This window comes from Numida meleagris, chromosome 3 (assembly GCF_002078875.1).
Source record: "Numida meleagris isolate 19003 breed g44 Domestic line chromosome 3, NumMel1.0, whole genome shotgun sequence".
Lineage (NCBI taxonomy): Eukaryota > Metazoa > Chordata > Aves > Galliformes > Numididae > Numida > Numida meleagris.
In genome coordinates this window covers 5,475,976-5,501,636 of record NC_034411.1, presented here as the reverse complement: position 1 = coordinate 5,501,636, position 25,661 = coordinate 5,475,976, and the positions used below count along the sequence as shown (strand labels likewise).

The 25,661-nt window shown below is 45.5% G+C and overlaps 1 protein-coding gene and 1 long non-coding RNA gene across 13 annotated transcripts in view; one reads left to right on the top strand and one right to left on the bottom strand.

Annotated features, from left to right (window-relative positions):
- Nucleotides 1-22,775, top strand: part of LOC110395481 — a 40,926-nt gene extending 18,151 nt beyond the window's left edge. For both annotated transcript variants that reach the window (XR_002436410.1, XR_002436409.1), the window contains one exon: nucleotides 17,009-22,775. This is a non-coding gene — a long non-coding RNA (uncharacterized LOC110395481). The remainder of the gene's footprint in view (nucleotides 1-17,008) is intronic.
- The window catches only part of MACROD2 (MACRO domain containing 2), an 847,154-nt gene continuing 823,446 nt past the window's right edge, over nucleotides 1,954-25,661 (bottom strand). For 4 of the 11 annotated variants that reach the window (XM_021389946.1, XM_021389955.1, XM_021389950.1 and 1 more), the window contains 3 exons: nucleotides 14,725-14,808; nucleotides 8,351-8,419; nucleotides 1,954-5,797 (listed from right to left, as the gene is read on the bottom strand). In XM_021389946.1, coding sequence (XP_021245621.1) covers nucleotides 8,358-8,419; nucleotides 14,725-14,808 — 146 coding nt within the window. In that variant the 3' untranslated portion in view covers nucleotides 1,954-5,797; nucleotides 8,351-8,357. The remainder of the gene's footprint in view (nucleotides 5,798-8,350; nucleotides 8,420-14,724; nucleotides 14,809-25,661) is intronic. The other 7 variants (XM_021389947.1, XM_021389948.1, XM_021389949.1 and 4 more) reach the window with 7 other exon arrangements.

Here is a 25,661-nt window from a genome sequence, read left to right as displayed (position 1 = left end):
GGCTGGATTTGAGCTGGCTAGAGGCAATGCATATCTTTGTACCAGGAGTAATAAGGATGTGAACATACACAGAGCAAACAGAAAAGCGTACCCTGCTTGACAACTCCACCAGAGCACACACAGTTAGGCTCTCTTATCAAGGAAGGAGTCTCACTTGATTGGGATGTGCATAAGCCATCCAATCCAAATTCCCCTCCAGATGCCAAACGAGGGATCTGCTACCAACTGCTGTCTCCAGCCTGAGTACAGCAGAAGCCTGAGCGCTGGCATAATCCACTGCTGTGTTTGAATCAGGACTCCCCCCCTTCACTAAAGGAATTCATTATAATAAATATTTTATCAGTGAATTCCAAAGGAATTAATAGGCATTTGCCACATACTTGAAGAAGGAGTTACTGATAAGTGTAATGGAATGAAGGTAGTTAAACATCTCTCAACACTTTCATTTAAGAGGAAAAAAAAAACCACCACCAACAAAAAAACCCACTACAAACAATGGCCTAATTAAGACTCCCATCACAGTTTTCACCTTAAGACATGGACAAAGGCTTCAAAGGCCTCATCCTGTGCGTCTGTGGAAGAGTTCTGCCACGAGGGCGGAAAAACAAGCCAAACCAACTCCAAGGTCAAGCTGTTCCTCTCAGGAACACAGCATTTGTGTGGCTAAGTAAGCCTTCACATGGAAATCACAAAAGACAACCTAGCTGTTCTGAGAGAAGCTCACCAAGGTTGAACAGGAGTGACCCTCAACTAAGCTAAGAAAAACTTACTTATTTCCCCAGACACAAATCTACTCCTTTTCCAAACATGACTTGGAGGAAAATGTCAGTCTGGCTACAGAATACAGAAATGAAATAAAAAGTACACTTTACTGTTCATCATATTCTCCTAGCAGACTTACCTGCTCCTTGCCTAATCCTCCTTTTCCAGACAAAAATGTACCTCTGTGAATCTCTGCGTAGCCTTCTTTGGCCTCCAAAAATAATAAGGTTTTTCCTCTCAGCCCTGTGCTATATAATAAAGAGTAAGATAGAATTTACTTGCTTTTCATATGAGACACGAATCTTTCCTTATTTCCTTTCAAAAATGTAGGCCTGCCACAGAGGAAAAAAAAAAAAAAAAAGAAGTTCTTTGCAGCATATCTAGGAAACCAGGTATCTCCTTCTAGACTGCAAATGTCCTGAGATAAGGGGAAACTAAAGCAATAAAAAAAAGTGTAATCTTCATGAACTACATCCAATAAGGTACTGTTTTACAGATATCGCTGGTATTTTTCTCTGAGGTTAACTAGCTGCTACTAAGACAAAAAATGAAGGTTTAACCTCATACCTGGGAAAAAAGCACGGTGTCCCTATTCCCATGCACCTCCTGTGCCTTGTCCCCTTTTGTTGGGTTTCAGGCAGGCTGTGCCTTGTCCAGAAAGCTTTTGATGCACGGAGCCAGCCCCTAAAGGCGGTTATCAGAGATAAATATGGGGTCTGCATGCACATCTTCAACTACACCTGTGTGATGGGAAGGAAAAAAGCCATCATCCTGATTTTTTGCAACACCTGATAACCCCTCAGTCTCTCCTGGCTTATATAACCATACCAAGGGAACAGCGCTGGACAATTAGTACTGGCATAACAACTACCACAGTGTTTACGTTTTTAGTATCTCTGATTTAATGATGCGATCAACCCAACTACCATTTCCCCTCCAGGCTGAGAATTCCTCATTCTTACCTCACTTTGTCGCTTTCCAAAAGTCCCACTGATGGATCCATTTCTGCCAAACTCCAACTATCGTGGCAACACAACATTCAGTTGACAACAACAAGACTCAACTATCATGGCAACACAATATTCAGTCAACAACGCAGTCCATATCCAGCCTGAAGGGTGCCTTTGTAACAGCCAAGGCTTTGCTGACTTGGCAAAGTCAGGAGGAAAGAAACACATGAGCAATGCAGGCTTGTCTTCAGAACAAGTTTTATTAAGGTTTTGCTTTAACAAACAAATAAATGTGTGAAGGCATCGATTCCTTAAGTTTTCTGTTGTATGGCATGGACAAAAGGAAAAACAACAGACTTCTAGAAGCGAATTCGGCACATAAACAACAGAGTAACAAAAGAGGCGTGTATTAGCCTATATAGCTGTTATACCATCTATTAGAAGACATTTTGCAAGCAACAGTCTACATTTCTTTGCATTTAAGTAAAAACATATTTTTGATCAAGAAAATTACTTTTTCTTCTTTTAAAACTTTTTCCTTTATATCACAAATGTCAGGGTAAGGCAAATCCCAGATGAATTGTATGATAAAAACCCCTATTCCCCGAGAAAATAGATCCGACATACTCTGCTAAGTTTGTCGGTTTGAAAGCAAAGCAGGCATGCACTGCATATAGAGAAATGTCTTTTTTTTTTTTTCCTTTTGATCAAGTGCATAAAGCAGAACAGTGTTAATTCACAAAGAGGCTTTTTCAGTGCTTTATAGAAAGATTTGCAATTAGCTGCGGTGAATGTGTGACCCAGTGTTACAGACAACGCCTCAGACATCTTCTTTGGAGGTCGGCCTGGAAGGAAACCCGCCCGTCATTGGAGCAGTCACTGGCTGCAGGATTAGTGAGCCTCACAGCAGGGACCAGCACTTTCAGAAATGTAAGTTGCACTGTTAAAGCAGAGTCTGATACCTTGTATGCAGAAACCAGCAAGGAGGGGCTTCCCCTCTGTGCCAGGTACCAGGGAAGGAATTCTAGCCTTAAACCAAAACTCAAGTCAAAAATTGCTGTGGAGCGATTCCGGGTCTGATACTCGTCCTTCTACAAGAACCGATCCCACCTTTCTACACCTCCTGTCACATCGGCAGAGACTGCACTGAGGAGCATGGGCCCAGCTGCAACCAGCAAACCCAACTGAGGAACTCGCACCACCCAACTCTATGTCTAGTGAAAAATGAAAAAAGCCGTAACAAAATGAAGATCCACTGGAAGAAAGATAGAGACCTCTCTGAAGATGGCCCTGTAAGGATTTAATCAATACATTTATTTATTCAACACTTCCTACACTTCTTGGCCTCACACTCGCTGCTGTGTCTTCAGGGAAATCTTTCCCAGCTTCAGAGGCTTGCTGCCATTCAAGGACTGAGGCTGAATGAAAAGTGCAATGGAATTACTGTCAGAGGTTATAAATATTGTGTCTAACATGAGGCATTTTAGCAGTTAATTATTGTTCTTTACATCATTTGGTCTTTGGAAGGACTTAGAGGAGCCTTTGTCTCCAAACAATTGTGCTTCTGTGGCCAGCCTCCTTGCCAAAACCAAGGCAAATGCTTGAGGGACGTGTTGAGGCTGGTTTACTCCAGCTGAGGACTTGGCCATCTAGGTTGTCCTCAGTGTTTTTGAGCAGCTCAAAGATGAGCTTTCCTAACCCATCCCCTGCAGTACAGAGACAGCTCCCTCACATTCCTAGAGAAATGGATCCCTTTGTCTTTTCAGAGACAGCCCTAACAGGGGAACTACAGCGAGAGAGACCTGATGCTTTCATTCCTCTTCCTCCCACTCTTCCACCTTCTGTTATGACAGACTGTTTGAATCAAAATCAGCAAGTACAGAAGACACACAGCAAGGGATGTGCATCGTGGAAATGCACTATTTGTAAAGCCACTGTCTACAAAACTGGAATCTACTGGAAGTGAGGTGAAGGAACGTCAGGGAAATATCCATGTCCCAGAAAATGCATTTTTTGCATCTGGCAAGCTAACAGGGATGAGAAATAAAAACAGAAGAGTGGCTTCAGAGGGAATAAAGTCCAAAATGTAGAGCTGGAAGGTAGTTATCTCTCTAGGAAAACTAGCAAGAGTATAAGACAGATTAAAAGGCTTATCATGTTTCTTCTAAAGCTGATCCAACTGAAAGTATCCACCGATCTCCAGAAGAACTGTACGAGGAAGAATCTCCTTGAGATCTTCTCTGACATGACCTCCATATGGTGCAAAATGCCACAGCAGCTGGCACGCAGAAATACTCATCCGCAAGAGATACCACAAGAAGCGAATGTGCTGGAGCCATACACAAGGTGAAAGGAGGCAGCGTTCCCAGGGGCCATGCATGCTCTCCTGGGGAAATCTGGAGCTTTCATTGCTTTCTTTTCTAATCCTTACTCGTCTTGACACTCTTCCAAATCAACCTGCAGCAGCCAGCAAATGCCATAGCCAATGCTATATTCCTTAGGGACAGTTTACTCGCTGTTATGCTGGTTGGGAATTTATCACCAAAGCTCCTGTACCTGGGATAAACGTAGATTGCAGGAGGATTGATATCCTTCCACATCTTGGAAAATAGGTTGCCTTGTTTTTTAGTAGTAAATAACTCATTTGGGATTGGTGCCTATTCTGGAGGGGGAAAGAGGGGACACCACAGCTGCTTTGGTTAAAAGGATCCAATTATTATCAGTGCCATTTTCAAATATGGTTTGTAGCCTGGGGACAGGCCGTGCGCTCTTCCGTCGTGCATATCATCTACCAATTTCATTTACTGTGTAGCTGAGAACACAGCTAAAACATGTAAAACCCTTTTGTTCCTCTTCTAAACATTTCGGTGCGGCATTTGCTGGCAGACCAATTGACATATGGTGAGACATTCTTATCCAAATAGCTGTTAATTGCTTTTTTTAAAAAAAAATTTTAAAAATCGTGCATATGCAGTAGAAAACATAACGAGGGCTCACACGAGATACAGTGTGAAGCTGTTAAAGCCAGAAGCCATATTTAAAGATGTTTTAAATGCAGAATGCCTGCTATCCTCCCTTGCTCGCAGAGTCCAGGAAACGTGTTGCCTGCCCCTACGTGAAGGTTGTACTTATGGCACATGGATTTTGATGTGCACAGACCTCTCTGGGAAAGAGGCAGATTGATCTGGGGTACTGACTGTTTGAGGCCATGTGTGCTATTTGTGCCCAAGGCCCATGGAGGGGCATGGCATGGCATACGCTTGTCACGGTTTAGCTTTATTGCACCCTAGAGATGTCCTTTGGGCTTGCAAAGAGTAGAGGCAGGGGAAACACTGAGGCAGCAGGTAAGTGAGATGATAGTGTTAATGCACAGGCTCTGCCTATGGCGCGCACTCAGAGTCTGGCCAGTGACACTTCAAGCAACTGGGTTGGGAGGTGCCGACTGCTCTGCATTAGGACAAGTTGCCAGGAGCTGCTGATCGACAAGCCTGGAGGTGGGCAACGTGCAGTCTCTATCAATATATCTGAGATTTTGGAGCGTCTCATCTTTCAAATCCCTAGCACGAGGAGGGATGTTGTTTACTGGTGCGTGTGGATTATAATCCTTTGTGGCAGTTCATGTTCTCAAAGCAAATCTCCATTGGTATCCTAGGGAACAGTTTAAAAAAAAGGGGAGGGGGGCAGGGAATAAATGCGCTCCCACAAGTTGCCTGCAGACAGTATCAGAACCAGGAAGATAGAGATGCTAGAAAAGGGGTAGACCTGAAGACAGGCTGACAATAGGATGGAGGAGGAAGAGACCCGATATAACACAGGGACTCGTCGTTCAGAAGAAACTGTTGTAATTGCAGGAATAATTGCAAACCATCATCAGAACTGGGAAACAGTGTTTCTTTCCAACAGGTTTACAGAACAAAACGTGATGAAGAACAAAGAGAAATTAAAGCAAAGAGTCATTTCCCCGAAGCTCCCTCCCTCCCAACCCACCGAGCACCTCCGTGTGCTCTTTTCTGCCAAGAATGATGCCATAGGATGTCAGCGCCTGCCCTTTGGGTTTTGTCGGGTCTCTTGTCTCCTGCATCCTTCTTTCATCGTGGAGGGGAAGAGAGAAAGAAAGAAAAAAGGCAGAAATTAAGAATAATGCTTGCACAGTCTTCAAGTCTCATCTTCCTAATGCAGAAGCCAAAGGTTTCCCTACCCATCACACGCACAAAACATGTGCGTCACGTGGTGTATATACACCTGCAGTTATCTCAGCAGTGTCTCATATCAGTGCAGCACCTCTCTCTTCTGCTGAGGAGGACCTGGCAAACTCAGTGCCTATTTCTGCCTTAACAGAGTACCACAGCCACTGGTCTGTAGCTTCACACATGCATTTCTTCTGAATAAATTCTCTCGTTTGCAGCATGGCACACCAGCTTGAACCAGAGACCGGCCCTGGTGATAATCTGGGAACTGGGGCTCCTCCGGCTGTCCACATTTATTTCATTAGAAAATCCAAGGCAATAATGTGAGGGATGAGACACAGCACCTCAGCTTGGCCTTCCTTCAGTTCATACAACCCATAACCTGTCTGTCGTTCCCTCCCTGTTTCATGCTGTGAACCTGACCATGCTTCTTGAGCTGAATGTTTGCAGACTGACCTTTCCTGCCCTAAACTCTCCTTTCAGAACTTTCCTCTCTCCTGCCTCCTCATTGCTGGGTCTCAAACAGAACTCATCTTTCAGGCACGTTTTAAACACCTCAGCTTTTTGCACCAGGGACCAAGCAGCAATCAGAAGTGCAGCGCTTGTTCCATGCATGGTGCTGTAGAGATGCTTGCTCACGCAGACACTCACGAGGCCTACAGTACACAGGGCCTGAAGAGCTCTGACACAATCCCTGAGCTTACAGGCAGCCAGCCTCAGGCCCACGGCTTCATGAGGAAGCACAGCTCCAGAAACTGGTGATGCAAACTGGCAGCACTAATTAGGGTTTTGTGTTTTCCCATAGCAACAAGCTACCTAGCGAGCCTTTTGGCTGTCAGAGGTCCCCAGCACTGGTGATGCTTTGGTTCCAGACCACGCAACAGTTTCCAAAAGCACTGCATTCAAATAGTAAACATGGTGAGCAAAGACCTTGGAGGTTTAACATGCTGATCGGTCCTCCCCCACAGACCTGCTCCTTGCAATTAAAACACAGGCAGAAAGGTCAGGAGGACCCAAACAGAGAGCTGCAAAGAGTTCAGTTTCTACTTCTAATCCCACACTTGCCATTAAAATGCTGGGAAAGTCTTTTTGTAGCTCGGCTCAGGCCCCTTTGCTTCAGGAAGGTGCCAGGAGAACGAGACCTTGCAGCAGAATTGAGGACATTTATTAATTAATTGCTAATTGCAGTGTTACTCTGGTGAACTTCACCTTCATAAAGCAAAAAACGACTGCAGCCCAAAACATTCAGAGACATGAATTTCCGTAGGAAAACGTGGCTGAAATGCAGACCCTCCTACAGAACACGTGAAAGCCGTGATAATTGTCACATACATTTTTTAAACCAGTGAAGGGTATTAACCTTTCAATGTATTTTTAACTCTGAGGATTTTATTAGTTTCTCTTACTTTTTTCCTCTAAGAGAACATATGACAGGAGGCTCGGGAAGGGGGAAGGAAGAGCTGTGGAAGCCGAATTTTAATTGCAAAGGCGCCTTCGAGTTGTGCTTTGGTACTTTTTAGCAGGGACACCATCGGCTGTATTTCTCGCTCCAGCAGTACAGCAGCATATTGTCAGTATGCTGACAAGGGCAAAGGGGCGTGCTCAGTAATAAGACCTTGTATTTTAAATCTCTCCGATACAGCTGCCACTGTTGTAAAGCTTCTATATTTGGTCTTGAGCTACATGAAATCCTATTACATAAATAGCACACCTTGCTGTGTATGATATCGGCAATGCCGAGGCAGTGTTGCGTATTAATGCTTAAAAATTGTAATTCTGAGATATAGAACTACTCCTTGTAGCTGGGGTGGGCCTGCATCGCTGTCTTCCTAGCTAATTACTCATTTTTATTTAGGGCTGCTGCTGCTTACATCCATGAAGACTTCCACGGCAACAGCTACCACGGAGCGCTGCTGCAGTAGCACCATCATTTAGTGCATGAAACAGTAAAGCTCCGAAAAGCAGCACAGCTCCAGAAAGCAGCTGGCTGCCTCTGCCTTGTTTTACAGCAGCGCAGTCACAAGCGACGCGGGGCATTGCAGAGCCAAGGGCAGTAGAGCCCTCGCAACGTGAGCCTGTTGCTCCCAGCATGCGGATTGCACAGAACTGAACCCTGTTCTGACCAGTATAAATGGCCTGTCATTTTCCAAAGCGATGCCAAAACTCACTCAGTTACTCCTCCACTGCTTATCTCACTGCTCTCCTGCCTTCTAATGATCTAAGACCATGCGCTGGCCAAATCCGTGACAGTTGCAGAATGCTGCTGCGATCCTTACTTGACAAGTCTCTGTGCAACAGAAGTCCTATTAGCTCATTGCTTTTTGTGCTCTCCCTTCTTCTTTGTTTTTGTGCTTTGGTGAATCCTAACTTTCATTGCGTTCATTTTTAAATTGAGATCTCAAATAGAACCAAAACTGAAAATGGGGAGGAAAATAGCCATAAATGTCTTACCTATTAGTTAAGCTTCCGGCACAGTTTCCGTGGGATCCTTTATACTTTCAACTTGACTATCCATTTCAGCTGAAAACAAAACAAGACAGTAGTCAGATGCTACTCACAATTCACGTTAAGTTTATCACCTTGAATAAGAACCACTCTCCGCCCAAAAGGCACAGAGTTCAATTATCGGTTTAAAAATTCTGCGCCAGATATCTGCAAAAGCATCTCTTATGCCAATTGTCTTAATCTGAAACTACACGGATACCCTGATGAGTAGTTCTGCACGGGCATATGCTTCCACATTGCTAGAAATGCCAAGCCTCTGGATGCAGATTTTTGCTTTGGTCCAAGTGAGAAGAATTTCATTCTGGCACCTACGAAAAATGGCCGGCTGATGAGCTGAATGACCCTCCTCTGTCTCTGTAGGCCAGCAGCAGACATATAGGTACTTCCAAGGGGTGATTTAGAGCTTCACCAGGCAAAGTGGTCTTGACCCCCTACCTGCTACTGCTGGCGTGTTGCTGTGCTGCGGTGAGGGGGTTACGCGGACACAATCATTTATTTGGAATCTGACACGGAGATTTTTCACGTTGGCCATGCTAATGAGGCCTGCGAATCTCTTAGCTTCCCCATGTGACAATGAAAGAGGAAGGATTTCCTGCACGGAGCCTTTGGCTGAGAGCAAAACCTTTGACGCGAACATCTCCGGCAAGGACCCGGACTGCACCAGGGGCTGGATGCAGATCCACCTCTAACTGCAGAGACACTGCCTCTGCCTTTGGCTGTCCTTGAACTGCAAACTGCTGGAGGGGCAACGGCACTACATTCCCACGCGTACTAGTTTACCAGTGTACTGTCAGTTCACGCAAGCAATCTTATTTTTCCATATGAAATTACTGAAAAAGAAGAGATGAATTACACGGAAGGCTTAAGTGCATTTCACTATGACCATAGTTCAGATGTCATGACAGATCAACAGGGGCACATGTGATTGGCTAAATACAAAAGGGTTCCTTCAGCACATGCATTTTCAGGATGAGTAGTATTTGTTATCTGTTCTGCAATGAACTTGATCGAGGTCATTTCTACATTTTCCTGGTTTTAACCTTGCCTTAAGCTGTGGTCTCAGCTGCAGTCATTTAACGTGTGTGACAGGAAAACCCCCAAACCTGGATGGGAGATTTGGAAGCTAAGGGAAACAAAAGGCCAAGAATCAATAGCTACTTCCAGCCAGGCGGTACGATCTCTGAGTCAATATCGTGTCAATACACCTGTTAGGATTGTGATGAATTATTTGTAAATTATTCATCATCCATATGCAGAACAGATCCCGTAATGGCTTCCTGGATGTATGCAATGAATAACAAGAAAAGTATCCGCTCCTGATTATGGAGCTCTGATGCACATCGCATTTAGCGATGTTGTGTTCTTCGTACGCATTTGCATAGCAAAGACAGGATGCTTAATAAAAAATCATTAAGGGAAGGCTGCTGCGCACTGATGACAGCAGCCTTTCTCAGCCTCATTATGCCAGCCGGTTTCACCAGCTTGGTTTTCTGAAAGTACCAGAAGGCTTTGCTCACATTTCAAAGAGATTTCTTTCAAAACCAAAGCTTCATTTGAAACCTGAGGTCAAGCTCTGTCAGCATCCCAAACGAGCATGCCTCTTTCCCCCGTTGCATTTTTTAAAAGCTACCAACAGCCATCCCCGCTCTCGCTGACAGCACATCACCTCGGGGTGGGTCAGATGCAAACCACCCAGCACCTCTTTAAGGGCAGTGTGAAAGCACAAGGAGCCCTGAAGCACGGGAGAGTGGGAGGAACAGAGGTGCCCGAGGGCTTCACCATCAGCTTTCTTCCACGTATGGGTGAATAAGCCCAGCTCTTTGCATTAACTGCTGACAGGGACGGGAAGATCTAACTGAAAGATAAGCTTCTGCAGACCACTGGGTGAACCCCAACAACAGATGTTGCTGCGAGGCCACCTACGTAATCCTTGATGCTTAGCCTGAAAAGCCATGGAGCGCCTACCGAGGAGCAGATGGAAGGGCTGCCGCCGGGAACGGGGGACGTGACTCACCAGCCTGGCTGCACGAGTCGGTGCTGGAACGATGCTGTTGGCCCCGAGCGTGCTACATCCAATCACAACGCAAGCCAGAAACTGGCTTTTCACCACTAAAAGTTTTTACAAGTGTTAAACCGCTAAATCGCATTAGCGGTCCTATTGCACCACCCGGAACACACGTCTAGAGCTGCCAGCTCAGCAAAGCGCTTGAAGTTCACGGAGGCTGCCCACCACCTACATGCAGCTTTACCAGTTCTGGAGCTTCGTGTGGGGCTTTTTACAACAGAAATAGACATTTCTGTGCAATAGAAATGGAGTCTTCCTGTCTGCTTTCTACTTAAATTCTAGCCTGCTGGGGAGGGCCTGTGTGCATCATCCTGTCTCCATCCGTGAGCTGCTGAGCAGCTCTCAAATTAAGACTGCGAAAGAGTTTCCCCTCAAAAGCCAGCAAATTCCCTGCAAGAGGAGAATAAACAAGGAGCGCAGAGTTCACACACGCAAAGTGGTGGCCATGCTTCGGCAGCATCCCTCCTCTCCCCCGCGAGCCAGCTGCGTGCTTAAAGGTCAGGGAGCCAGCAGTCACGGCGCGGCATCTAAGCAGAGAAGACAGGTAAATGGGAGGCTGGAAAACTAAGTTTAGAGTTGTCTGAAAGAGACGACGCGTTTTCCCCCCGGAGGATAATGTGCTGCAGATCTGGATGGCAGATGAAAGAAAAGTATTATTGTATTGATTTAAATAGGAGCTCGGTCAGACTCCTACTTGCAAATGTCATCTGTTTCTTCAGCTGCTTCCTAAACAATGTCTCCCTTCACGTCCATATCACTTGGCTATAGCACATTCAGCTGTAACTCCAGACTGCTCAGGAAAGAAAATTATCTATTTTGAATCAAACCGACTGTGCAGCAGTGATATATGTGCACCTCTTTACTTGGTAGTTATTCGCTTCTTGGATGTTATATAAACAATGCATGATGGTGTTAACTGCTGAGGTCTTGCTTTTGTGTCACTTCTGTGAGTCACATGGAGGTCAGGGCACCGGTGCCACACTCATCAGCTTGTAGTGCCTTATGAAGCAAACCAAAGTTTCACGTTTGACACTTCTTTTGTGCTTGCTGCATCTTTTTCTTTTCTCCTATTGTGCGAGCAAGTCAAGATGCAGCTTTCCACAGGCTTGAAGTAAGAAAGGCCAGTGAGTAACTCCATTATTGAAGGAGTGAAGAGCTTGATCTGCCTAATACCAGCTGTAAACTAACATCTACCTTCATAATCTCTAAAGATTTGGCAGAGGAGAAAAAAATTTGTCTGTGGGCAGAGAAACACCAACAAGGAAACCAATTACCAATGGTGGCTTTTGTCATTGCTGAACAGCTAACCAAAAAATCTGTTCTGGGTACAAGAAATTTAATATCCAGAGATCTTTGCTGTGGTTGCCAATGGAGATCACAAGCAGCAATTTGTATTACTGTGTATACACACCCATTTGGACTTACACACACACACAGACACCCCAACAGTGCTCCTAATGGACCATCATGCCCGGTTTTTAAATCCTAGTCATTTCTGAAATATATCACTATTACAGCCCTGCCCACTAGATGGACACACGGTGAGAACTGCCCCAACTCTCTACACTCTGTGTTTATAGAGCACTTTTCACTGTGACATGGCGCATGGAATTCAAAACCAGAGCTGCTGAGGGGTACCTGGTGAGACATCCTTCTGCTTTCAGCTGGGAAGTGCTCTCCTGGGGCAGAAGGAAGGGGACCCGAGGAAAAATAGGCAATTTACATAAAAATTACTGACAGAGGGAATCTTTTTATGTTTTGTTTTGCTTTAAATCTCAACTAGTACCCGGTATACTCAGAAATCTAGGAGGCTTTTTTCAGTGAAATGAACTCATCAGATAAAACAGAGCATGAGGGAACAGAGAGTTTACAGAAAAAGAAGTTACAAGATGAGCTATATGTAAAAGGCCATACAAGATAAGCAAAGAATGGGAGGAAAGAAACCTGTGAAGATCACTGTTGCAGAAGCTGTCAGCTGAATCAGCTGTGCTCTGCTGCAGCACGCATCCATAGCAGCCATGAGGATGCTCCTCTTTTCAGAAAGGAATCCCTACAGATATTCCTTCAGCAAATTTGTTTTCTGTAAGTAGCCCAGGCCATTCCAGGGATCTAAAATTAAAGTAATTTCAAATGGCTATGGATTTTTTGGTTGATTTCTTCAGGAAATGAAGAGAGAAGGCTGTTTTGGCTTCACTCTACGCAATTTCTAGTAATAGCATAATCTCCAGTATTAAAAAAGACGAACCAACCAGCAACCAAACCCATTAAGCATGCTTTCCCTGTTCTTAGAAAAGCTTCTCTGCAGTCCTGTATCAAAATCAGTCACCAGTTCAAATGCTGCAATATGATCCAATGTCAGAGAATGGAAAGTAGCATTAGATACTTTGTGTAATTAATGTCAAAAAGAATGCAGTAGTTTTATCTTGGAGACAAAAATGTTTGCCTTGAATTTGTATTACGCAAATGCTGAAGACATTACAGCATGAATCAGAAATCGGTCTGCACTACAGACTGGGTTCTCCTTGATGATGACAAATGAAATGTGGACTGGAAGCCCAAATCTGAGAACGCTGCCTTTTGAAGGAGTCAAAAAGACCTTTCAATTAAAATCCCAAAGAGTCCCACATGTAGTTTTGTTAAGCTACAGGAGCCCATCAAGAAGACTGACAAAGGGTTTGCCTTACCAAAAATCTAAGCACCGGGGCCCTGATCCCATCCAGCATTTATTTATGCACAGGAAGAGCTCAGGTGGCATTTTTTTTTGTTTAGGAACTGGTTATGCGTGCTGAGCTGGAGCAGGGACCCGGTACTTAACCCATGTCAGCCAGACAGCCAGGTCATCTGCTTACCAAAGGAACTGGCCAAAAATGATTTCATCAAGCCCTGACATAGGAGACTTGGGTTACTAATGTTCACAAACCCAACCGGAACTGCTGCTAGGTCACAACATCACAATAGTTTTACTAGCAGTAAATGTTCTAGGGAGATAATTTCCCTTTTCTACCAGACTGAGCTATGCTAGGACTTCCTTTCCTCAGAAGGGAAATCAGCTCTGAGCCAGAACAAGCTTAACGTTAATTAGAGGTCAACATATAAGTTCAGAGCGGCTATAGAACCAATGCTTGCCCCAGGATGGAGTCAGGCACTAGCTCAGAAGCTTTCACAAATGTTATTTTCTGACTCCTCCGTGAGACCAGATACATCTTGGCCAAATAAATTTCCAGACCAAAATTACAGCGGGCCTAAAATACTGTGTAGTTAAAAGGCAAGCAGATTGAATGTATCAACGGAACATATGAACTGAGCCAATTAGAAAAGCAGGGGTATGGCGCTGAAAGGGGCTTCCAAGGAAGTGCTGTGGACTCAATTTTATGAGAAATATACTCCACTGAATCTTGATGGGTCACTGGGAATGTGCATCCGGACCTAGAAAGACCCAGGAATGATTGTAAAAACAACCAACCAGACAAAAAACAACCTCAGAAGTTTCTAACAGGTGACAGCAGAAATACACAGAATCACACAATCACAGAACTGCAGAAGCTGGAAGGGACCTCAAGAGATCATAGAGTCCAACACCCTGCTAAAGCAGTTCCCTACAATAGGTCACACAGGTCGGCATCCAGCTGGGTCTTGAATATCTCCATACAAGGAGACTCCACCACCTCTCTGGGCAGCCTGTTCCAGTGCTCCGGCACCCTTACCGTAAAGGAATGGAACTTCCCATCTTCAAGTTTTAGGCCATTGCTCCTTGTCCTATTGCTATGCACCACTGAGAAGAGCCTGGCCTCATCCATTTGCCTCCCACCTCCCTTTAGATATTCATAAACATTAATCAGATCCCCCCTCAGTCTTCTCTTCCCCAGGCTGTGCAGCCCCAGGTCTCTCAGCCTTTCCTCACAAGGGAGATGCTCCAGGCCCTTCATCATCTTTGTGGCCCTCTGCTGGACTCCTTCTAGGAGATCCCTGTCTGTTTTGAACTGGGGAGCCCAGAACCGGACACAGTATTCTAATTGTGGCTTCAGCAAGGTAGAGTAGAGGGGGAGGATCAGATCATGGCCGTGCTCTTTGAAATGCACCCCAGGGTACTATTGGCCTAATTGGCCACAAGGGCACACTGCTGGCTCTCAGAATTCTCAGTTAAAGAGATTATAAACAGAATTCTGTTTATATGTAAATGTAAGCGTACAGGCAAACCTTAGGAAAGCATGCTATTAGTGCACTTCATGACAATGAAAATGTTAGAACAACAAACCGTCATTACTTGAAGCTTCTGCTGCTTCACACACGTGTTCAACCTTCATAGGCTCTGCAGAAGTTTCCTCTTCGTCTTGCATCCCTATAAGTGAAAGGAGAAAAACTGAAACTTTAATACCTGATTCATATATAATGCTCAAATTCTGTATGCCCATTCTTTATTTTTTTATTTCCTCATGGCACGCTTTTACCTTTATAGACTGTGCTGCTGTCAAGAGGCAGCTTTTTGAGAAAAGGGCAGGGGATATGGGAGGCGGAACATGGTTTGAAAATAATTGCTTAAATATCTGCAGCTATCTGCACTCCTTTCTAACTAGGATTGTTAAAACCCCATCGCAGTGCGTGCTTCTGTCTCCCTGCTGTTCTTCTCCTCAGCATTTTCGTGCAATCCTTTCTGCTCATAAACTGCAGTATGTGATGGGGACCTAATCACACTTACGAGTTTCTCCAGCTAGCAGAATAAAAATAGATACAGTGAGAGTTCAAATATACCCGTAGTCAGACACAAACTAGAATCTGAATTTAGGAAAATGCACTTTATTGCTGAAACTCAACATTTTTATCTCTTCTGCCTCAGGCTTGTCTGCGAACTTAGATTCCATCTCTTAACAGTATTTGAAATGGGAAAGAAAAAGTGTTTTTGCTGTTTCGTACGCAGCGCTCCTGATCCTCTGCCATTTGGAGTGCCGAGAAGCCAGGTTTTAGTTCATTTCCATCAGAGCGCTGCTGTGGCTACTATTGTGGCCACTGTGAGCTGCTGCCCCTGCCCTGCGGTCCAGCTCCAGGATGCCAAGCTATTGGTTGCTAGGCAATCGAGACACTGGGGGAGCTGTTAGGAGACTGCAAAGCGTAGCAAGGACTGAAACATTTCGTAAAGGGTTTGCTCGTGAGCGGAAGCGATTTACCGCCGCAGCAACAGACGTAAAACATTCGAAGTAACGCAGACGCCTTTCTGTAGGGGTCGAGGGTGTTTCTATAAAATGCACTTCGGTGCACTACATTCCATTCGTCCGTAAGCATGTGTTTCCCACTGAAGCTTTCCTTCTGATTGTATCTGCAAGCCCAGGTGCTGTGATGGAGATGTCAGCCCTCTCTGTGCGCCCTGTGACGATGCTGCTGCTCTCACAGGCAACTTCCAGCGCACTGCCCGTACTTCTGCCATGTGTTAAAATGCTAAAACAAGGGCTCAGCACATGCGGAAACCAACACAAATCAGCTCAATTCGCTGAGCGCGGAGGGAAGCGCAGTGGGCAACGTCACAGTGAGAGATGTCTCCTGCCCTTGTAACAGAAAGGTCCCACGTGTGCTTCTCTTCCACGAGCTTGGGTGAATGGCTGTATGAAAAACAACACTTTGGAAAATCGCCACCCCGCCGTGAACACAGCATCTTCTGGCGAGACACCCAGGTGCCCGCTGCAGGGATTCAGGGCCCCTGCTAAATATGGGTGCTCTCCCGCTGCCAGCGGATGCCAGCAGATCAGGCTTGGCCTGCTCTCCAGCACCATCTATTAACCAAACGAAGCGGATGTGATGTGACAGGTTACATCTGGGCTCCCCGCTCCTCTAGCAGCTCGAGCTGCCTCCGCGGCTGGCAGCTCCTCAATGCCTGCCCGGAGTTCCCAGCCTTACCCCAAGATCTCCCATTAACTAGCCAGCACGCCTGGCTTCACCGCGCTGCCGAAAGGCTTCTCGCTTTCCACTTCAGAAATCCCTTATCCAGCTGACAGGTGCAAAGCATTATTGGCACAGTGTGAGCTGAAGACAGAGCCTAATTAAAGCCACAGCACTTTGTGCACACGCATGTGTGTTGGTGTGTGTGTGCGTGTACTAATTGGGGCTGCTGAAAGCAGAAGGTGTCGAGGGCCCCCAACACAAAAAGCCTCAGGGTGGGCAGCCCTGAAGGGAGACCCAAAGGGCAACAGCAGCAAGTCTGTCAAATTGCTTTCTGCAAGGTTGAGGGCTGTGAACGTTGTCAGAAGAACACCAGTGTGTGTCCTACACTTCCCCTTCCTTCCGAGTCTGCTTAGCTGATTCTCCATCCCTTCAGGGACTGGATTATGGCCACATTGTGCTTTTTATGGCATATGTTGATTGCTGCAGATTGTCAGCAAGGAAAGGATAGTGAGACACATTGTTCAGGGATGAAGGAGGCAGGAGATATTTGAGACCTTCACAAAGCTGAGTACCACTGCAAACCTTGTGCGCTCTACCAGCTGATTTTGGGAAACACTTTCAACCCGTGCTAACATAAATCTTCATTTCTTCCCATGCTCTTGTTACAGGAGGGGGACAGCAGCATTCACCACGCTGCCACGCACGCGGAAGGGGCACAATCCACAAAGCTTCTTCCCTGCCGTGCAATAAAACCGAGCGCCTCACAGAAACGAGGCCATTTCCCATTAACAGCAGGACCTGAACAAAACCAGCACGGCAGTGACAGCCCATTCATTCCAGAGGCCTTCCCCATCCCCGCTTTGGATTGCTACAGGTTAGAGCACAAACAAGCGAGGTATTTCAGGTCCCCAAGCGGGCACCGAGCGCCACGGAACTGGAGGGAGCCTGGGAGGTACTGCTTTCAGTTCCAATTACTAAAGCCAATTGTGCTCCTGGCAGAGCTCACTGCCCCGGCCCTTTGCAGGCTGCTTACACAGCTAGCAGTGACAGCAGGCTTCCAGGGCAGGCAAGGGCGCTCCCAGCCTTCTTAAGCACGCCAGACAAATATTTACCAGGAAGACAGAAATCTCCGTCCTGTTATTTTATCTTTTTTTTTTTTTTTTTTCCTCTCCTGCAGTCACAATCTATCTGTAGTTCCATGCAGTTAGAGCTAATGCACTGCTCTTCCTCTGGAGAAACACAACTCCAAATTTGCATGCAATTCACGAAATCAAAACGAAGATGAACGCAGAGGTCAGATACCTATCTGTTCTCCATACTCCTGATAAATTAGCAAGTGAGAGGTGCAACCCCTCCCCTCGCACGAGATTTATGTCTATATGCACGCAATGATGCAGGCTTAGGAGCTGTAATGCAGAGCAATCCATACAACTTATTTTTACTTGATCATCAGCAAGGCTTTGCTGTGTGCCAAAGAGTGCCTCTGTAATCAGGAGAGAGAGGCAGGCACCCCTCCCAGCTAACTCAAAGCACAATCCTACCTCAAGTCTCCCCAGAACCAGTGAGTCACTGGGCTTCTGTGCTCAGCTGCCTGACTCTAGGGGGTTGATTCCTTGCTGCTGACTGTTGGGGCAGCTGGGGAGATGGAGGCAGTCAGGGAGATGGAACGCTCGTGGCGGAGCTCAGCCTCAGCAGATCCCTCCCAGCACCTCTGGGCTGTGGAGCAGGAGCCTGGATTTCTGCAGTGAGTTTCCAGCTAACTGTAGCACCACGGACTAGCTTTAAGACAAACAGAAAAATGAGATTTCATGCATAAATGAGTCCCTCCAGTACAATTGGGCAACACCAAGATAACGCGGATCTTAAAAAAAAAATCCCCAATGTTAGAAGCGTTGTAACTAAGAGCAAAATCCTTGCCTCAGGATCATTCTGAATTCTTGAAGAGAAGCAGTTGGCCATAACACAGCGGTCCAAGGCTGCTACTACTGCTTTTTTTTCAGGTAAAATGGCAAGGTTGTTACTCCTGAAAAATACCTACACAACAGATTCGTTGGGTAGTGCCACGGGATTTCCAATGAAATGCTCTTCTGCCCATGGACAATTTGCAACCAAGAGACATTCACTAGATGTAAGCTATTTGTCTAGCAGCCACTTCTAATCTGGTTACATACCTTGATAAAAAAAAAAATCACCTCCGTGATTATGTAATACAAAAATTACACTGTAGCTATTCTGAATGATGCAGATTTCCACGACGCATAGCCACTAAATTAAATTTATTATTCTGCATTTAGCTGTAAATATGCTTCTCCTAATTGGGAGACAGTGAGAAACGGGGGCTCGTTAAAATCTGAATTTCTCCAGTTAAAATTTGAAGGCACCATTTTCCATCTGCAGCAACAAAAATGAAAGACAAAGCTCTTGTGACCCAGAGCTGCATCGTCTTATCTGTCAAAACCAGTTCCACTTCTCCTGCTCTGCAAATAGCCGGGGCTGCTTCTCTCTTCTTCCCAGTCATTCCACTGTAGCTGTTTGCTAATGTTACTGCCAAGCCTTCGTATACTTTGATTACTGCTGCGTTTTGGTAGCATAAATGCTGCTCCACTTAGGAACTGAAGAACCTGCTTTCACTCTATTCACCACCCCCATCCGGCACGACTGACCCCTTTTAACCACACCAAATATGAAACCCCACATATAAGATTTACGCTGCAATTTTTGCATGGCTCTATATGCGGAAGTACCCCACCTCGTGCTCTCAGGGCTCTAAGCCACAGCAGCCACGGCCCTGCTTAATTTTGTTACACTGAAGGCTGGGGGCAGTTCCCCTTTCACCATCCTTCCGTGATGCCCAGGTCGAGTACAAGTCTGAGGCTGTATTCAGTGCAGCTTCATTAACAAACGTCTCCATCTGTTCAATCAGGAATCTTTTACCTTGATCAAAAAAACTCCCTGGCAATTAGGCACCACAGAGATGAAAAGGAAGCTCGAGACGGCAGAGGAAGGAGCGCTGGCTGGGACGCCAGCTTTGCCAGGCGCTGGAAGGAACCGAGCATCATTTCTTAATGCCGCCGTTAGGATCCGCAGCCCCTCCATCATTAAATCGAGTGTTTACCCCCTCCCCTGTGGCATTTTGGCTCTGTCTCCAAGCCCAGCAGAGCGATGAGGCTCCCTGTCCCTGCAGCACAGCGTGCATCGCGTCAGCTCTGTGTTTGTGCACGCGTCTGTACCTAAAGGCGCTGTTATTTCCAGCTCAAGCTGAACGGCAATTCTTTTAAAACATGATTTAAAAGTGTCTTAGAAGCGCTTATCCCTATCCTTTTTCGGTTCTTTATTAAATATACTCTTAGTAAATCTCATTATGCCTCTTTTTCCCTAAAGGTGGGAATGGGAGTGCAGGAAGGATTGTCTCCCAGCAATCTGGTCCGTAAGACCCATACAAATTGGGCGTCTCTAAAGTCGCTAATGCCCATCAGGAGCTCTTTGTCTCTTTTGTCGCTCTGTAACAACAGGATAGACCTGCACACAGCAGGCTCTTGATGAATACAAGGGCATATCGTTCTCAGAAAAGGCCTTTCTGAATTTCTGTTCTGACAAAGAGGCCACGCTGCTGTTTTCCAGATGCTCTTTCTATGAAACCTCTCATCAAAGAAGAACCCTACAGCAGGGAATATCTGAAATGGAGCACCCAGAGGCTTTCGATTGAATTCTCTGACTGCTGACTGTTAACATAACTAAAATGTTGCCGGGTAGTATTCAAACTAGCAGATTACCTGGCCCGAACTGCTTTCAGAGCTCTTGCGCTCCATCTCCCTGTCTTTAAATGAGGCAGACAGCACGCTCAGTGGTCTTACGAAAAGCGTAGGTGTTCTGAATACAGAGTTCTCTATAAACAGCATTATTTACCTTCCTTTCCCATCCTGTTATTTTCCCTGTCTCTTGTACCTGCTTACCAAATTCACGAGTTACACGGCTCAGCTCCTGACCACCACCAGCTTCCTGGTCCTGAAAAACTCATGGGCGCAAGGAATGGCTGCACTAGAGGATCCATTCACATACACCAGAGGAACTCCCCCGGTCTTCTGAGTTTCAGCGTACATCAGGGAGAACTGATGTTTGGGCATGCAGAATGCCTCTTATTCCTCCAGCAACGGAACAACTGCCAGCTGCCCAAACGATACCTGCACATCCATACTCATGGCAATGCATTTTTCCTGCACACCCACCACGCACATTGCCACGCTTCTCATCTGTCTCCAGCTATTCTTGTAGAGCAGGTTTAATCCCTCTTTGCACCACCAATCCAGAGTGAGGATGCAATCCTTCATTTTAAAGAGATGACCCAGGTGCCCAATAGCTTTCGCAGGCCTTGCTTTCCCCTCCATCATGAACAACTGAATAGCTCGCCCTGCTGCTGGATTTTCCATCAGCACATACTGTGCCACTATTCCATTTCAATTTTGCATTCACCGTACTTTCTGAGCATTTCAAATAATCCTGATGCAACTGCAGCAAAGCAATAGACTGTGAAAGCAGAGAGGTCCTGGATCTCGTAAGCAGGTCGGATTCATCAGAGCAGCACGCTATTTATTTCAGAAACGGTAAAGAAATTTTTTGTTCCCCTCTACAGGAGCCACCCCAAAGAGAAGAAGCCATGTCAGCCCTCGGCTCTAGGCAGCTGTACCTGCACCAGGCAGGCACTGGAAGTGAACAGCAATGATAATTATTGGAAAAAGGAATCATATTAAGGGGCGGGAGGGAGAGACTGAGTAAAAATGGGAAAGGACACAAACAGCAAATTGCTCAAAAGCTGGAAGAGAGAAAAGTCCCCTCCAAACATGCCCAGACTTTCAAGCAAGCACCCGTATGTTTTAAGTCTCCAACCCTGGCTACAATGAAGAAGATAACGGGGTGAAAAAGCATACCGTGAGCACAGGACAAAAGGAGGCTTTGCCCAAGTTCCTGATAAAGTGCAGCCAGGGCTGCTCACCCTTACGACTGCAAACATTTATTTCTGGGGTCACTGCTTCTGAAAGAGATAACTGCTAAGTCAAAGAGGAGCCCTGGAAAATACTCCATTCAATTCCTTTTCAAGGAGACTATTGCCAAGTGTATGAAGAATGAGCTTCAAAGTGGCAGGGAAGAGCAGCAGACGGGTAAATAAAAGAGGGTGCATGGTTTTACCTGAAAAGCAGCAACAAAATACTGTGTGCGAGAGAAAGAGACGCTTTCCTGATATTTATCCACAGACCCCAACCTAAATGGTGGCTTAAAATAGAACAGAATGTTCTCAGTGACGAGAGCACAAGAAAGTTCAACAAAGTTCTGTTAATGGATGGTACCTTACAGGCACACTGTAATTTTCAAACATTTTGTGATGTAAAGATGCAGCAGTCAGCATGAAAAAGTGAAAAACACATGCTCTTACAGGAAAAAAAGAACAAAAACCCCATTTCCTAAAAACATGGATAACCAGAGGTATTGTTCACATCGCACCTGGCTGAAACACCTTGCTATTTGGGATGAGCACTTCCATTTCCAAAAGCTTATCAAGGCCCAGCCAAGCACTCTGTTTTAATTTTATAAACCTGCTAGCTTCCTAGAATTAAACCGCACAGCATATGAAACTCATTTGCTGCAAAGGAAAGTGGTAATTGGCAGCACTCAATAAAAAAGACTTCACAGGTGATACTTACCATATCTTTCTTCCCTTCCAAGAGACGCACTCAGTGATGATCATTTTTCAAAAACAAATGAAGAACTGTATCCAGGTTGGGTTTTTTTTGTTGTTTGTTTTTTAAAAGAGTTCTACTCTGAGTCTTTTAAAGCCAAAGCTTTACAGTCAGCTTTGACTATATGGCAATTAACGCAAATCTGCTTTAAAGAAATCATTTTGCTATTGAAATCCTCACCTGTTTATGTTGTCAGATGTGTTGCTTTGGACCTAGGTGGTGACTCACCAAAATATAACGGACATTTAAACAATGCATATACACACGTGCTCAAGGGCAGTAAGAAGTTTTACATAAATAAATGGCTTGGGGTTGTTTTATTTCTGAAAAGAAGGGGACAGCCAAGTGACAGATGACAGTGCTGGCTGTGTTAGTGAAGGTGATGCTCCCCAGTCCGCTGGGGAAGCATCATGTGCTCTTTGGAAGAGAAGCCATCACTGAAATCTGGCTTCTGGAGATCTGTGCTGCTTCTGCAGCGTGTCATTAATGCTGACTGTTATTCCCATTTCTCCAGTGAAAGCATGGCTTCCTGCTCTACAGCGCTGTGCGAGCCAACACTAGCCAGGCCTCAAAGGACTCAGAGGAAAAGCAAACATATTGCAAGTCCTGTATTACTTAACTGTATGCGCAGATGTCGTTTCTAATTTCTACTGATAACTTGATGAATGTAAGAGAATAATGTAATGATGATTACGTAGAGGAAGATGTTTTCCTAGAATCAGTGTCAGAACATTGCAATTTAATCATAGAATCACCAAGGTCAGAAAAGACTACTAAGATCACCAGGTCCAACCCCACCCCCCCATGCCCACTGACCATGTTCCTCAGTGCCACATCTCCATAGTTCTTGAACACCTCCAGGAACAGTGACTCCACCACCTCCCTGGGCAGCCTGTGCCAGTGCCTCACCGCTCTTTCAGAAAAGGAATTTTTCCTAATATCCCTCCAGCCAGTTCTTTACCCAGCAAAGATTTCACCTATCCAAGCCATGGGCTGCCAGCTTCTCTAGGAGAATCCTGTGGGAGACAGAGCCAAAGTCTAGGTACATCACATCTGTGGCCTTTCCCCCATTCACCAAGCAGGTCACCTGGTCATAGAAGGAGATGAGGTTGGTCAAAGAGGACCAGTCAAGCTGACAGGCCTGTAGTTCCCCAGATCCTCCTTCCAATCTTTTTTGTAGACATGCATCACGTTAGCAAGCCTCCAGTTGTCTGGGACCTCTCCAATTGACCAGGACTGCTGATAGACGGTGGAAAGCAGTTTGGCAATCACATCTGCCATCTCCCTCAGCACACACAGGTGGATCCCACCTGGCCCCATACACTTTTGACAGTCTAGGTCGTGTAGCAGGTCACTGTTTCCTCTTGAGTCTTGGGGGTTTATTCTGATCCCCATTCCTGTCTTCCAGCTCAAGGGGTTGAGCACCCTGAGGATAACTAGCCTGACTATTAACGACAAAAGACGTTGAGAACCTCATCCTAAGTCCTTGGTGATGATGTTCTCTGCCGTGTACAAAAAAAGCAGGAGGTTCTCCTTGGCCTTCCTCTTGTTGTTAACAGATTTGTAAAAACATTTCTTATTAATAATACTGGCCAGAGTAAGTCCTTGTTGGGCTTTTGCCTTTCTAATTTATTTTTTCTAATTTCTAATGATGAAGTGCCGGATGTTCTTGTCCTGCTCTAATTGAGAGCTCCAGGTCAACCCAACCACAGTTCAGTGTTGAAAGCAACGTTCAGTACTTGCCTATTCACCTGCCATTATGGGGGTGTTTACATTCCCATCACACTATTTCACGTTCCAAAGGAGCTTACTGTACTAAATGCTGAATTTGTTAGCGCCTGGTTTCCAGCAGAGGACTGTTTCAGATACATAAGTAATATCTATAACTTATTTTGTTATATGATAAAGCCCAGCAAGCCACTTCAGTGGGAAGGAAAGAGCAAAGACGAAACACCTTAGATTTAACTCTGGAAAGAAAGGAGGGCTGGATCCTCACTGATTGGCACCTCCTGGTTCCATTTGGCCACCAGGAGTTGAAGAAGTGTTCAGGCTCTCCCGGTGTCACCCGTCACTGGCCCTAGAGGTTTCGCTCTGAGCTCAGCACTGCTATGTCAGAGCAAGAGCAGGCTCATATCTGACTGCCCCATGCCAGCAGGAAATGGCCGCATTCTCCTTTCAACTCAGAGTGCATAAAGGCAAGCCATGAACGGATCAAAATCCCTAAGTCACAATGCTGCCAGAAGGAACTGCATGCTACGTATATGCAAACTGAAGACAAGTCTGAAAGAGCAACCTAGCTACCACTGTGGGTGTTTCAGCTCGGTGGTGGCAATCATGCATTTCCACCCATTTCAGTGGCGTGTTTTACAACTGAGCTTTTACTACTGACATTCTGGAGAGTGAGGGAAGTACGGAACCAGACCGCAATAGCATTGCTGGTGTTCAATACTTCAAATACTTGCTCCGGTCCTCCTGATGCTCGCCCTCCTCCCAAAAAGCCAGGAATGTTTCCAAAACACTAAAAAGCAAAACTGAACAGAAATTCTCTGTGGGTTGCTTTGGAAAAGAGTCATCCACCAGCCTGGGTGTTATTACCCACACCTCAGAAGAGTATTGCCACATGATGATGGGTTTGACCATTATTTCCTGGCAAGGTCAAAGACTGGATATAGAATATGGCCACATCTATCTACTCTGTTTCATGGAGAAAATTTAAGGCAGAATTCAAAATTCACAGTGCAGGGTTGGACCTTTTTTTTTTCCATTCAGAGGTTCTAGGAAAATAATTTTGCAGGCCAGAAAAAAGCAAGTGTCAGTATTGGCAGTCATACGCTGGCTCCTCTTCCTTGTGGAGAGTCATTATGCAGTGTTTTCTAAAATTGTAAATGTTCTTTTGGGCTCACAATGGGAAACAACACTAATATGCATCACAGTGTGCGAGATAAAATGCATGGTGCTATTGTTGTCTTTGATTTGTCTTCCATTTATATCAGCTCTCAGCAAGAATTACAAAAAGACAGAGCTGCAGATTTTTCTTCTCAACTTTTTTGCATTTCATCCTTTCCTTAGTTCGTAAATTCTAGGGTCTAACTAGGATGCTACATCAGAGACAGACATTTACATTTAAATAATGTAATGCAAAGAATACTAACAGCTATAATCCTCCCACTTCCAAACAGCTCTAAAGTACTTCTCAGCTGACCTCAGCCTTGTAAAACAGGGGTCTGGATTATTTGCTTGCAGTTGAACATTTCTTTCTCCAGTAAGTCAGCATTCTGAGGTTGCCCTTTTTTTTTGCCTTTTGATTTCTGGAAGACTCACTCCCCGTGCTGCTCCTGCCTTTGTCTCTAGCTATAGGGAAGGCTGTGGTATGTAGGCTGGGAGAAGACCCTGAGGACGGTGAGGGAGTGTGACACCTCGAAGAGGAAGGCAAATTTGCTTCTTCTAAGCTCCCTGAAAAAATGGGACGCAGACAGCCCCAAGCAAGAGCTTGCTGATTATGAGATACAGCTTTTCTTGTTCAGAACAGTCCAGAAGGACTCACTAGTAGCGGGTAAGAGAAAGCCAGCAGTGTGCATTACAGCCACAG